The 14,044-nt window shown below is 47.7% G+C and overlaps 1 protein-coding gene across 5 annotated transcripts in view; it reads left to right on the top strand.

Moving 5' to 3' along the window:
* Positions 1 to 14,044, top strand: part of THYN1 (thymocyte nuclear protein 1) — a 176,981-nt gene that overhangs the window by 91,923 nt on the left and 71,014 nt on the right. For all 5 annotated transcript variants that reach the window (XM_085647240.1, XM_085647239.1, XM_085647242.1 and 2 more), the window contains one exon: positions 8,967 to 9,187. In XM_085647240.1, coding sequence (XP_085503366.1) covers positions 8,967 to 9,187 — 221 coding nt within the window. The remainder of the gene's footprint in view (positions 1 to 8,966; positions 9,188 to 14,044) is intronic.

The raw sequence follows: 14,044 nt of genomic DNA, 5'->3' as shown, positions 1-14,044 counted from the left end.
GCATCGCGCTCCCAGACATCCGACGGTACTATTGGGCCACGCAGCTGAGCGCGATCAACCATGGGTTGTATGGCCCTGCCCTCAGCCCTGGGTATGCCATGGATAGGTGGCTGCTGCGCGGCGGCAACTACTACAGGGCGTTGTATTCGCGGTCCTTAGACTCGTCCCTCACGGGGCCCACAGGTGTGGCGGTGCGCGTATGGAAGATGGCGACTGACTCGTTGGGCTGGAAGGATAGGCTAACCCTCGCTACCCCATTGTTTGAATCGGAAAGATTGGGAAGACTCTGGCACACGAAGGGCTTTGATAAGTGGGATCTGATAGGCATATCCAAGGTGGGAGATGTGCTGCATAAGGGGAGGGTGAAGTCTTTCGAGGAGTTGCAGACTGAGTTTGCGCTAGGGCCCTCAGAGTATTTCAGGTATATCCAGCTGCGTCACGCCCTCCGATCAGTCCTTGTTGAGGGTGAGAAGGTGCCGGAGTCCTCTCCCCTTGAGGACCGAGTCCTTGATGGTCATATGCCCGAGAGCACGATCTCGCTCATATATAAGAAGTTGATAAACGTCCGGGCAGACTTGCTACTGGGGCTGAGAGAACAGTGGACCAGGGATGGTCTTGAGTTGGATAATGAGGACTGGCAGTCAGCGGTTTCTTCGCCTAAGGAGGTTGCGATCCCGTCGCGTCTGAGGCTGGTGCAGCTTAAAATACTGCACCGGGTGTACGTGACGGGGCCAAGGCTGGTCCACATGGGATTCTCGGAGGACGGCCTGTGCAGAAGGGGATGTGGTATGGTGGGCACTTTCCTGCACATCATTTGGGAATGTGGTGTCATTGTGGAGTTCTGGAGGAGAGTCCATGCAGTTATGGGGGAGGTGACGGGCATTGTGGTACAGCCGGAGGCGCAGTGCTGCCTCCTGAACGTCTGGGGGCCCACTGACCTTGATGAGGCGCAGACCCAATGGGTGACTCTGGGTAACATGGTAGCAAAAAGGGATATCGCGCGGCTATGGGGCTCCTCGGGACCCCCTACATTGACCGCGTGGAAGGAAAACATGGATTGGAGCATGTTTAGGGAGAAGACGGTCTACTGCTCTAGAGGTCGCCCCCGGAAGTGGCATGCCATCTGGGGGCGGTGGAACCAATACAGGGGGGGAATATGTCTTGCCCCGGATCTGGAACCTCCCGAGGAACAGCTTTCCCCCTGACCTACTTTCCAGCACAGCTTGGTTTTAGTAACTGTTCTGGGCCTCTGCTGTTCCCCTTCCTCCTCCGTACACAGTCTTGTATTCAGTAGACGAATGGGGTCCGGTCTCCCCTGGGGGCCTCCGCCATGGGCTCACAATGTCCTTGCCTTGCTGGGGTTTGTTGTTAGTTTTTTCTGTGTGTGTTTAAAATTGAACCTTTTGCATTATTCTTTGAACTGCATTGGGGACACATCACTATATCTAACTTGTAATGCTGCCGAACCTTCGGGCTGTCGGCTGAATAGCTGTGTCCTGAATTTTGAAATAAAGGTTTTCAAAAAATAAATAAATAAAATAAATAAATAAATAATCGCAGCGGTTCATGTTAACAACGTTACCGCCTTTATCGGCTTCACGTATAACGATGTCCTGGTCACCCCTAAGACGCTGTAATGCCTGACGTTCCAAATAGGAAAGGTTCATTTTTGGACAGACACCATATTTATTAGGGATTTCCAATTTGTAAAGATCTTCTACCACCTTATTGTGGAATACATCAATATTAGGATGGTACCCGCCCGCAGGAATACATTTGGATTTAGGATGTAGACAACTAGTGACTGGAATGTCTTGTGTGATATCCAATTCTTTAAGGAGGTTTAACATATCTGAACCCTCCTCAGTAATAGATAACAGGCAATGGATGTTACGCACATCAGCAACTGAATGAACACCCTCACCCCTAGTATTTGCAGGTCTTATCTGCATAGAGGGCTGGTTGGAAAAGAAATCTTTGATCTTCAGGGCTCTGGTAAATTTAAAAAGATCCACATGTACATTAGAAAAATCCCCACCTTGAGTGGGGCAAAAATTAAGACCTTTACAAAGTAATTTCGTCTCTTCAACATCCAATATTTTATTTGAAAGGTTGACAATTTTCAAATCAGAGGTATTTGTATTTACAGTGCAGGGATTAGTGATAGTACATATGTCGTCAGTCGAATTCCTTTGGGTCTGGGTACCTAAGGTCTCTTGGATCTGGTTGAGACTTCCACTTTTTCTACTGGTCCCTTGTTTGCCCCTTTTCCCCTTACGCCCTCCCCTCCTGGTTTTAGCTGTTCTGTTTTTTGTTGCAAGCGACTCGATATCCTTAACTTTGCAAGTTCCTTTTGGAAAGATGAGGCCCCATCTCCTAAAGGGATCTCCTGATTTAAGTTCGAAGATGTTGTACTACTCATAGAAGAGACTGAGAGGTTACTCACAGACCGACCGTCATCCGTATCCTCTTTCTCCTCCCTATTTCTTTTCTTATCTTCTATCACTGATAAGTGGTCAAATTTTTGGGCGAACGTATAAATTCGCCCATCCCTGTAATCTCGGTCGTCCCTTTTGATTTTACTCAACTTCTTATCCTTAATGTACGCTTGATGACTATCCATCACCTGTTTTAAAATAGTATAATTTTTTTCAATAAACTCCTTTTCCCCTAATTTGCTGATTTCTTTTTCAACTTTCTCAATTTCCTCCTGCAGTTTCTCCCCTTTTTCCATTGAATGCCTCACTAAGATCTCCATCATAACACGTGAGGCTCCTTCTAAATTCCCTTCCCATTCTTTTAATAGGTTTTCACTAAGATCCTCCGGAAGATCTGTGTTTGAGTCCGCGATTAAACCCGTAAATAGAGATTCCTCTCGTGTTTAGCCCCGAGGACTCCTTTCTGTTTTGTTCCCGGTCAATGTGCGACAACTTGTTGGGGAGATAATGGTGGAGCCGGCTAAATACAACAACAGCAGCTCTCTCTGTCCCCTCTGATGCAGGTAAGCTATCTTCTCATGTCCGTCTCTCATAGGAGCAAGGACTGGGTCCCTGCTCTGATAATCTGTGTCAAACATAGAAAAAATTTAATTTTGCAGTAAATTATTTTATCACTTGACTAAATAGATCCGCCTAAGACGGCACTAATACTGTACGTCAAGAATGAAGGAATACACGGAACAGTTGTTTAAACTTGAGTGCCCACATTGGACTCACGTTGGCAAATTCCATAAGAATTGAAGGGCCAGATGTACAACCATTGTGATTTGCGAGTCGCAAATCACAATGTACAACAGTGTCTCAGACACTTTTAGCGATTCCTAATGGGACCGCAAATTGCATGCCTCATGCATAATAATGAGGCACTCGCAATTTGCGACCCCATTGGGAATGGCTGGCCCTTCCAGGTATGGTGGCATGCTGGGCCCAGCAGACCCCTTTGTCTGGGACTGCTTTTAAATTTCAGCAGTTCTGGTGTTTTTTTAAAAGCAGCTTGTTTTCCTTAAAGGAAAACGGGATGCATTTAAAAATAGACAAATTAAACGTTTTTGTTTCTTTTTTTAAGGGCAGGTAGTGGTCCCTGGGACCACTGCCTGCCCCTAAAATATATTTTCCCCTGCATTCACAAAGGGGAAGGGGTCCCTGGGGGACCCTTTCCCGTTTGCGAGCGCTTTACCACCCTTCTGAGAAGGGTGGTAAACTGAGACTGTTTTGCGACCGCAATTGCGGTCGCAAAACAGTCGTACATAGGGCTCTGAATCGCTATTAGGAAGGGACGCCCTTGGAACGCCCCTTACTAATAGCAAGTCGCTAATCCTATTTAGCGAGTTGCAAAAAAATTGCAACTAGCTAAATCAGGTTAGTACATGGCCCATTTGTATTTTGCATGCGCAAACGGGTAGCAAAACCCGTTTGCGCATGCAAAATAGGGTCGTACATCTGGCCCCAAGTCCATAATTTAGCGCCCAAAGTGAAGTGCACAGAAAATGATAAAATATAGACTCTTCAAGGACTTAATGGTTTTGCTGGATATCTGCTTCCTTTTAAAAGCAAGTGGCCTTTCTGCTAATTAAATGTGGATGAATGACACTGTTCTTTTGAGTTGGACGATCTGAGAATGGAAATGTGTAGCAAAATATATTTATTTTCCATGGTATTACTAAGAGAGTGTGGAAAGAATAAACTTTGTTTAGACACTGGTAAATAATCACACGGCTAGGCCATTTGTCAGGGACATTTTTAGGTCTCGCCTGAGCCAGCCCTTTAGCGCTGCTCTGGCGAGAGTTTTAGTAAGCGGGATTTGGAAGTGCAGACTAGTGGCTTTTCAGGCCTCCAGCTACAGTGCATGTGCGCCGGCGCGCGCACCATTTGTCAGCCTGCCTGATCACTTTTGCGGCTGCTTTGATGTTCTCAGTGAGCCACGCGGCCACTGAGAGCATCAAAGCGGCAGCGAATGTGCTCACCATTTGCAACCCCCTCCCTTATCCCACTTCCTGCTTGTTTTTACACCGTTTCCTCGCCACTTATGGGTGCAGGGCACTGCCTCCAGAGCCAGTTCTCGTAATCTCTCCGTGCTTTCCCCCAACACCTCCGCCTTCGGCTTCGGAAACATCTGTTCTCAATTGTTCAACATTTTACGTGCACCTTTATTTATTTATAAAGGGAGCCACTTGAACTTTAAATTTAAGGAGCAGAGCTGAGCACCGCTAAAGATAGGTGCTCGATGCATCGTTCAGAAAGACCATGGAAGCAATAAGTATACAATAAATCATGTTTTACACGTGTTGTTTATACGCATTGAAACGACAAGCCTGCGGCTGCAGTAGCTCAAACACATTACTATTGTATACAGATAAATATAGGCGCTCGATGCATCGCTCGGAAAGACCATGGAAGCAATCATCATACAATAAATCATATGTTTTTCACAAAACATGTCAATATTCAACTGTCAGCTCTTCGAGACTGTCACCAGCTGATGTAAGCAATAGTTGCGACAGCAGATGGAAAAAGAACTTGGCATTTCAATGGGAGAGGCTTCATGACTCACTCTTGTTTATGTGAGGTTTTTATACAGCTCATACCTACTTGGCCTCGCAGCGCTCATCTGTGCAGAGCGTGTGGTTGAGGTTTGCCCACAGGAGGCTTTGTTTCGTCGCACCAACAGACACGTGCTATATTGCCCTGCATACTGAGTATAATATGTATAAACTACAAATGTGTGAGTTTGTATACTTTAAACGTATGCATAATGACATGGGCAGCCAATACCTTACAGTATATACCGTATTTCTCTGTCATACTTATGCAGTATTCCTTTGGCATTTTTGGAGAATTATGTTAAAAATATCAAAAACAATACATAGTTTCTCCAGAGACTGCAGATACGCGTCATTATATAGGAATACACATAAATAATTTGTGTTTAACACCATATGACCATTGTGCACGCCAGCAGCTGGAAGGCAACAGTAGATGTTAAACGTTATTTGTTTACGCAAAATATGTCGAGTTTTCATGTCTATTGCTTTTTCATTGCTGTGCCAGCGTGGGCGTTAAATGAATGTAAATATTGCGCGGGGAACTTCACTTTGCTAGTATTATGGTGTCAAGCGCGTACCCGAGCCAGGATTTAAGTTTCCTGGCATAATGTAAGCATCCAGCGCTTGCCGGAGCGAGCATTTAGTAACCATGTCCATGTATAACGTGAGCATACTTCGCGTGCCCGTGCCTAAAAGTTGCTTTACTAACAATGTATAATGTAAGAATCCAGCGAGGGCCGCGGGCCCAATATACGACTTTACGAATTCTATGTAACTATCGAGCGCATGCCTGAGCTAGGACTTTACTTCCCAATTATGTTAGATTCGAGCGCGTGACCCTGCCTGGACTTTACTTCCCGTTTATCAGATAGCACCCAACGCACGCTCTAGACAGACCTTTACCTTTCAGGTTTAAAGCAAGAACTCAGCGCAAGCCCGATCCAGGACTAACTTTACTAGTATGATAAAGCATCAAGCGCGTACCAGAGACAGGATTTTAGTTCCCAGATATAACTTGAGAATCCAGCGCGTACCCGAGTCAAGAATATATTTACCTGGCACAAGGTAAGCATCCAACGTTTAACCGAGCAAGCATTGAGCAATATGAGTCCAGCGCGTGCCCGATCCATAACGTTACTTTATTGAGGAAGGATATTGTGAGCATTGAGCGCGTACCCAAGCTGAGACTTTACTTGCCAGGTATAAGATAAGAACCCAGCGTGTGCGCGAGCCTGTACTTTACCTCTCGCTTATAAAGTAACATGATTCCAGAGCGTACTCGAGCTACGACTTTACTTCTCAAGTATAATGTAAGAATGCAGCTCGTGCTCCAGCCTGGACTTTGCTTACCAGGTATAAGAAAATGACCCAGCGCGTGCCCAAGTCACTACTTTATTCTCAGGCATAAAGTAACAATACATCGTGTGCCCGACCCAGACTTTACTTCCCAGATATAATGTAAGTATCAGGCGCATGCTCGTACTGGGACTGTACTACCCAGGTATAAGGTAAGAACCAAGCGCGTGCCCGGGACAGGACTTTAATTTACAAGACCACAGGGGGGAAAGAACCTGCCTTGGTGCACAGAGTTCGCATTCTGAGAAACCGAAGCTCGGGCGGTGCAGCCACGCCAATGCGCTCATTTTGAAAAGAAGTTAACGATGTCAGTGTGAAGCAGTGAGAAGTGAAGTAAAGCCTATGAGTGAATTTGAAATACTGGAGCAAAACAATGCGAAGAAAGAAGTCACTAAGGGCAGTGGCTTTATTCAAACCATGCACCATACATCTGTGGTGAGCTGTCCTCGAGAGAGGCTTGAACACCCTCAGGATGTAAGGGAATAGCCGATCAGCACTCTACCGGGCACAAGAAAGTCACACGTTCTGCCTCTCCCACATTCGCCACAAGACAGATGTAATTGTTTTTATGTTTAAGATTGTTATCTTGCTTGTATGTTTGGAAAATCGTTGCAAGCTTATCATAAACGGATCTAAGCTTGGAGACTGGCGCGAGGCGTCGAACACGAAGGCTTCGAGAGACCTGCACGCTCGTAGCTTTCACGGCTTATGCACTTCACTCACACTTACCACTAACGTGCCAACGAGAGTGGATGGGTGCAGCACTCGTGCGAGGCACGTTTTGGAAGGGGTGCGCCTCATCCCAGCAGGAGCATTTATTCAGTGACAGTGCGCCCCCCGCCCACATTACAATTTGCGTTCACTGTTTTCACTTGAACCTAAAAATGTTTAAATATTCGTCGGACATACACCCTATGCCCAATTTCTCAAGCGGGAATGGAGACTGTTGAACGCGCCTCAACTGTGTAATCTAGGAATGGAACAGTGTATTTATTTTGAACTAGGGAATTCACAATTCAAACACAAACATGCCATATTTTTATTCTGTGAAGCACGAATGCTGCATTAGATATTCAAAAGTGCCATGACTGGAAACATACCGTGTGCAGCTCATCGGGATAGCATAACACGTTGGATTTGGACACAGGGATCCTGGCCGATTACTTTAGCATAGCAGATCTCTTTGGTAGACATGATACATTTTTATTCCCTAATAACACCCACCCATTTCCCCTTTAATAATTTAAGCCAACGCGAAGGTTTATACGCTCTCAGCATGTCAACCTCATATGTAACCCAGGGGCGTAACTCAGACCCCTGGAGCCCCTGCGGAGCATTGGTTCCCCTAGCTCTCCAGGGAGTCCCCTATGCAGCCGGAGGCCAATGAATATCTTGGAGACTCTCCTCCCATTCTGCTGGGAGGGTGGGGGTGTGGTGGTAATTTGCGTCACACCACTGATCTACAAGTGCATACAACTAGGCCCTCAGCTCTGAGAAAGAGCGTCTGCAAAACAGTCTCAGAAGCTATATTGTTAGTCTGTTCCTGATGCACACAGAAAAGAAAAGACATTCCTGCTGAATTAAACTGATTGCAAAATCTATTGTATTTGCCAACAAAAGGGAGGCTAGTCAAAGAGCAATGTTCTTTTCTGCGTCCAAGAGATCTCCTTTCAGCACTAAGATGCTCATGATAGGTTCTGCCAACGCCAGGAATCTTCTACCAATCCTGAATTCCAAAATCTTTTAGAAATGTTCCAACCTGGATGCTCTCAATCGCCTTAGAGTCTTGACTTCTCCTTTCTAACAAGAGCTCTGGAACATCTGTTTTAAGGACAAGAAACTATCAGGACTAAGTCCTCTTGTCTCCAAACCAGGTAGATTGGGCAAGATCATCATGATCTTAGAGGCTCCATATTGTTTCGGTGTATCCTATGTTACTTCATTATTTTAGTGTCTGGTATTGTGCAGGCTGTGTAGCATGTGCATTAGCCTACTGAACTGCTGCACAATTAATTATTTTGGAGCTCAGCTTCTGTGTCTGCTTCTTGTCCTCGATTCCCATTAGTAGAAGGCCTTGGTTATGAATTAAAAGAAGGATGTCAGAAGTATAGTGTTCACCAATCTCTACACTTAGTTAGGAATTACGAAAACAAGCATTAGCATAGCCAATAGGTCTCGGCCTTTGGGACCTTATAAGTGTTTAGCCATGCAACAGTCGATGTTGTTGCACCAAGGATATTGTGCTGCATAACTAAATACTTATAAGGTCCCAAAAGCGAGACCTATTGGCTATGCCAATGTTTGTTGCTGCTTTCTTCCCGGGATGCTTTGCGCATCACATGACAGTCGCAGGCAGAAAAACTAAACTCCAGTTGATCCTCCGCCGTTGGAAACCTGTTTGTTCCGACCAAGTTCGGTATGGGTGGAAGCTCTGTCAAACCGTAACCGAGGCCTGATGTTCCTGTGGACCAGATTACATATGCACATTTTGTATTTATGACCAAAGTTAATTTACATTGTTAGATCTTTATGGGTTTAATTTACTTACATGGATTCTTCTTTTTTCAAGATGCGAAGAAACTTGGAGACAAAACATCAAAAGCTTTGAAGGTTCCAGAGGGAAAAAGGTCAACCAAAAGAAAGGCAAAGGAAACTGCTCCGCGAAGGAAGAGTTCAGCAAATACCAGTGCCACCCAGGAGGAAAATGTGGGCCCACAGAAGAATGTGTATACCTACTGGCTTATGAAGTCGGAGCCAGAGAGCCGCCTGGAGAATGGGGTGGATATGAAGGTGCGGTCCTTTAACCCTATAAGGTTGTCCTTTTTCAACATTCCTGTGCCTCTCTTTGAGGGGAAAGTGAGAGCGGGGTGTTGGGGGGGGGGTATTTCTCTTTATATGCCGTGAGACCTTGAGGCTGCAGGCCCTGGTTGTATCTGAACTTTTTTCATGATGCATAGCTGTACACTGCAATTTTGAAAAAAAACAGTGGCATTGAGGATGGAACTGCTGGTGCAAGTGCTTGGGTGCAGGGTAATGTGTCATGCCTCGTTACTCTCTGGAAGTACAAACACTGCTGCATATCTCAATTTAAACATCATTTGAACTCTGTTTATAATTTTTCTATGTTCTCTTTTTACTACTTCTCTGTCAAAATGATTTTGTTTCGTGTACTAATGATGCAGACTTTAAAACTACCCTCTGCCTTAGAGGAGCTTACAATAAGCAATAAATAATGTCTATACCAGCTAAGGTTTGGTCATGTACTCACAGCTTCCCATTTTCCTTAAGTTGTGCTTTGGTCCCTAAGGACAACAACAATGGAGGAAACCCCGTTTCTGAGAACTAGAGCACAATTTAGGAGGTGAAACATGGCAGTGAAGCAGGTTTGTAGCCTTGTCGAACCGCAACATAAATGGAGGCAAGCACAGTTCCGAGGGAATAGTGTTCCATAGCATGGAAAGCAAGAGCCGCATACTGGGGGACAAGCATCAAAGGTTGGGGCGCATAGCACTGGCTTACTTCACTGCAGCTTATTGTGGCACATGCACGTAGCTTGGAGAATTGCAGCATAATGTAGGGTCGCACAGCAAGGACAGAGGCGCTTTGTGTAGCTCTGAGAGTCGCAGCACAATTAAGGACAGATGTAGCAATAAAGCATGGTCTGCTGCAAAAGATGCCACATTTTATGGGACACACATCGGAATGGGAGTGGTGTAGCACGCTCAGGAGTAGGTGCAACATAACTGGGGCAAATGTAGCATTGACAAAATTAATGAAGCGAATTTCCACTCCTTTCCCTGACGCACAGCATATTTCCAGGTTCTCATCCAACTATAATTTCCAATTTCTCTGTTTCGAATCGGCTGCACGCAAACACGTTCAAACTTTTGAATTGGAGAATCTATGGTCAAAATGGAAAGATTGGTGTGCACTGTATTATTCATTCATTCAAGCAAATGTAGCATTGACAGATATGTAGTGGTGTCTTGGAAAGCTGCTATATTTTGTAGGACGAGCGATACCAGAGGTGTAGGATTGTTGTGGAGCGCTGTGGCATAATGTGGGGCATACACAACAGTGAAAGAGACACAGAGTATTCTAGAAAATATGCAGCATAATCTCAAGCACAAGGTGGGCAGGAACTAAACTAATAATAGCTAATAATTCCCAATCAGTCAAAGAAACTTCGCACCTTTGAGTAATGAGGGGTATCCAACGCTGGTCTATCATAGATTAATCCATGCCACATTTTCAGGACATGCATGTGACACCTTTTCAAAGAACTTTAATTGTTTATAGGATCAAGAATTTCCTGAAACTCTAACATGGACATGACCCTCTGGGACAAATGTCGGACACGTTGAATCAATAGTTACATTGTTCCAATGTTTTGGGAAAATAGATGATGTGCCAGGGGAAGTTGACAACCAGCAGGTGGGCTGAAATACCCCTTCTACTCATTTGTTTTTGTAAGGTGACAAATCGTGTATGTCACTGTAAAGTTACGGTTAATCGATGCATTGTAGTGTTATACTACATACATAATCTAAAGATTGTCCAGGGTTCATTATATCGTTTATCCTCAGATCTTTATGAAATGTTTACTCTAACTGTAACCACCCTTTTATCCCTCAGAAGCAAATTATTATACAACAAAGTTAAAATCTATGTGGGCCTTCTGGATATGTGCAGTTAAGTTTTGTAGCCCATCTTAGTCCTTCATTTTTCTCTGGTAACTTTACTCTGGAGCGTAAGAGATGTGAGGCACTCTCTCTCACATGATGATATTGACAGTTGTCAGTATCATGCTAAAGGTAAATATTAACTGCTGCCGCAGTTTGTATATAGACTGTTTTTTTTGGGGGGAGTAGTATTTCAGAACTCTGCAAAAGGTTAAACTAAAAAACATAGTACATATATTGTAAACGCACAAAGGCCGATGTTGTTAAACAAGTTACTTATAAAACATAAAGTGACGGGGTGTGTGGTCTTGCTGCAAATGAGGTGAGACGCACGCCGCGGAAGCTCCGGCGGATCGCTACCTTTATTAACTATTATGAGCGGAGCTGGGGATCATTTGATGCCGCTTTTTGGGGCGCACAGGTAGCGGAAGGTGAGGAGCGTCTCCCGGCGAGCTGATGACATTGAGGCTATACCGGTTGCAGTGGAACGGACGTGTTGCTCCGGCCTCCCACTGCTGAACGCGGCAGCAGCCATCTTGTGGCTTCCAGGCCTGGGCCTACTGTGTGATCAGCGAGCGTTGCTCCGACCCTCCTAAGGACCCATCAGTGCCGTGCTGCCCTGGCAAAGGTGACGGGGTACATCAGAGAACGGCGGACGCATCGGAGGGCGCTGGGAGCTGACTGGGAACCCTCCGGCCACACCGGCTGTCCGCCATCTTGATTGCGGGCGCGGACCAGACCTTGATGGAGCCGGTCTGGAGTAGACGGCAGGCGTGGCGAGCTACCGGCGACTGAGCAACGTGGCGGTGAGTGGAGCTATCGAGTGGCGAGCGACGGCTGGAGGCGGCGTGTAGAGGGCCCGACTGCGGATGGCCCGGCTCTGTCCTTCTCCTAGCGCGCTCTGGCTGTGGTGCGCAGAGACCCTACTACTGGAGGCAAAGGGGTGCTGGGCTGCTGCCCCTGCGAAGAAGGCCGCTTTTCTGGCCGTGTGCCCTGCCCGTTTGCCTGGCCACCTCCTTTAAGCAGCTCGATGATCCCCCCGAGAGGAGCCCGCCAGAGGCATTATCGGCCTGCGCCAGCCACGCATCGGATCACGCGGCCGGGGACTGTGGAGAGACTGGCCCGACCCCGGTACGCCTATCGCTGCCCCTGTAGGACGCTCACCGCTACGGCCATGCACCTTACTTGACTGCCAGGCCCATTCTCCACGTTCGCCTAAAGACATCCCTGCGCTGTCCATGTGAGGAACTATTCCTGCGCTGCCACTGTGAAAGACATACCGCTGCCCCTGTGAGCAACCCATAGCTGTGGCCAAGCACCTCGCCGGACTGCCCCTCTGCATCAGCCTAGAGACATTCCTGCGTGGAGGCCCACCTGAGACCTTCTGGCCTGTCCTAGCCACGCCGGGCCGCGACATACCGGACCACGCGGCCGGGGCTGCGGAGAGACTGGCCTGACCCCGGTGCGCTTGCCGCTGCCCCTGTGAGACAACCACCGACTACACACCCTCTGGAGGTGAGGTGGGTCGGGTGTGGGACCTGGCTTGGACATCGTACTGTGTTTGGGGGTCCCGGCCGCATACCCCCGCAGGAACACCGTGAGCACTAAAGGGACGCTGTGGGCTCGGCGGGGGATGCTGGAAATAAGTGCCGCTGCCCGCTGCGGAGCTGCCACGATGACCTGAGTGCCGGGGCCTTTTGTACAGAACCGCCTTGCCCGCTTGAAACTGGTGTGAAGTGTGAAGCCTACACGGGGGACCTGTTGCAAAGGGTCGGTGCCCCCTCTGGAGACCTTGCTGTGAAGATATCAGATAAGTGGGCGTGCGGAGAGGGGTGGGGCCGACTGGGAGAACCCTTTCCACTGATTTCTGCACCGGCAATCCTCACCTAGGCGCTGAAACGCCAGAGCCTACTGGTCTGTGAAGGTGTGGTCTGGGTATTGGTGACCGTGTTGTGGATGGGCTCCACGGGCCATTAGGAGGGATTGGGCGATTACCATCTTAGCGACTGCTGTATCGCCTGAGGACACACACATCGGAAGTGCGGCTAAACCGTTTAGCAATCGGGCGCCCTTGCAAGCTCTCTCACAGATCCTCGCTGCCATTTGAGACTGGCGACTCGCAGGACTGCCACAGCACAATAATGGCACGTACCAATAGAGTCAAAGTCGTTTCAGCGCCAACCTCCAAAGACAACTCTGTGGCAGCGATGTGGGGTAAGGTGGGCCCCGTCTGCCACCGCTGAGGGGCCCCGCAGGTTAGAGGGAACTCGCAGCCGGTAACGCAGGCCTTTATAGCCTCCTTCATGTCTGAATTGAAGTCTGAAATCTGCTCCCTAAGCACTGAAGTGCACTCTTGTGTTCGGGAACTCAGGAAAGAAGTCACAGACCTAGGTGAGCGAGTGGACGGGCTGGAAAAGACGGTTGACGCCCGCACAGAGGATCAGGAGCAACTCTGGCAACGCCTGGCCGTCCTGGAAGCCCAACACATAGAATTGCAACTGAAGCAGGAGGACCTGGAAAATTGCAGTCGCCGGAACAACCTCCGCATCCGGGGGGTTCCTCTCGGAGCGGAAGGGAAAGACATTATGACCTATGTGGCACAGCTACTCCACGAGGTCTGGGGTGATGACGATGCTTCCCCGCCAACTCTGAACCGGGCTCACCGAGTCTCCGGGCCCGCGGGCAGGCCAGGCCTCCTCCCGGACATCTTAACCAGGGTCCACTTCTTCACAGAAAAATAAGCTATTTTCCGGGTGGCGAGAGCCAAGCAGGATCTATCATATGAGGGGAACAAGATCCAGATCTTTCAGGACCTAGCGCCCACTACCTTGCGACTCCGCCGCGACTTTAAGCCTGTGACAGACAAGCTGCGGAGCATGGACATCTCCTATCAGTGGGGCCACCCCTTCGCCCTTATTTTTACATGGGAGTCCAAGCGTAGAGTGATGCAGTCCTACAAAGACGC

Source organism: Triturus cristatus, chromosome 3_2 (genome assembly GCF_964204655.1).
Source record: "Triturus cristatus chromosome 3_2, aTriCri1.1, whole genome shotgun sequence".
NCBI lineage: Eukaryota > Metazoa > Chordata > Amphibia > Caudata > Salamandridae > Triturus > Triturus cristatus.
The sequence above is the reverse complement of the archived record's forward strand: the minus strand, read 5'-3'. Positions and strand labels throughout refer to the sequence as shown.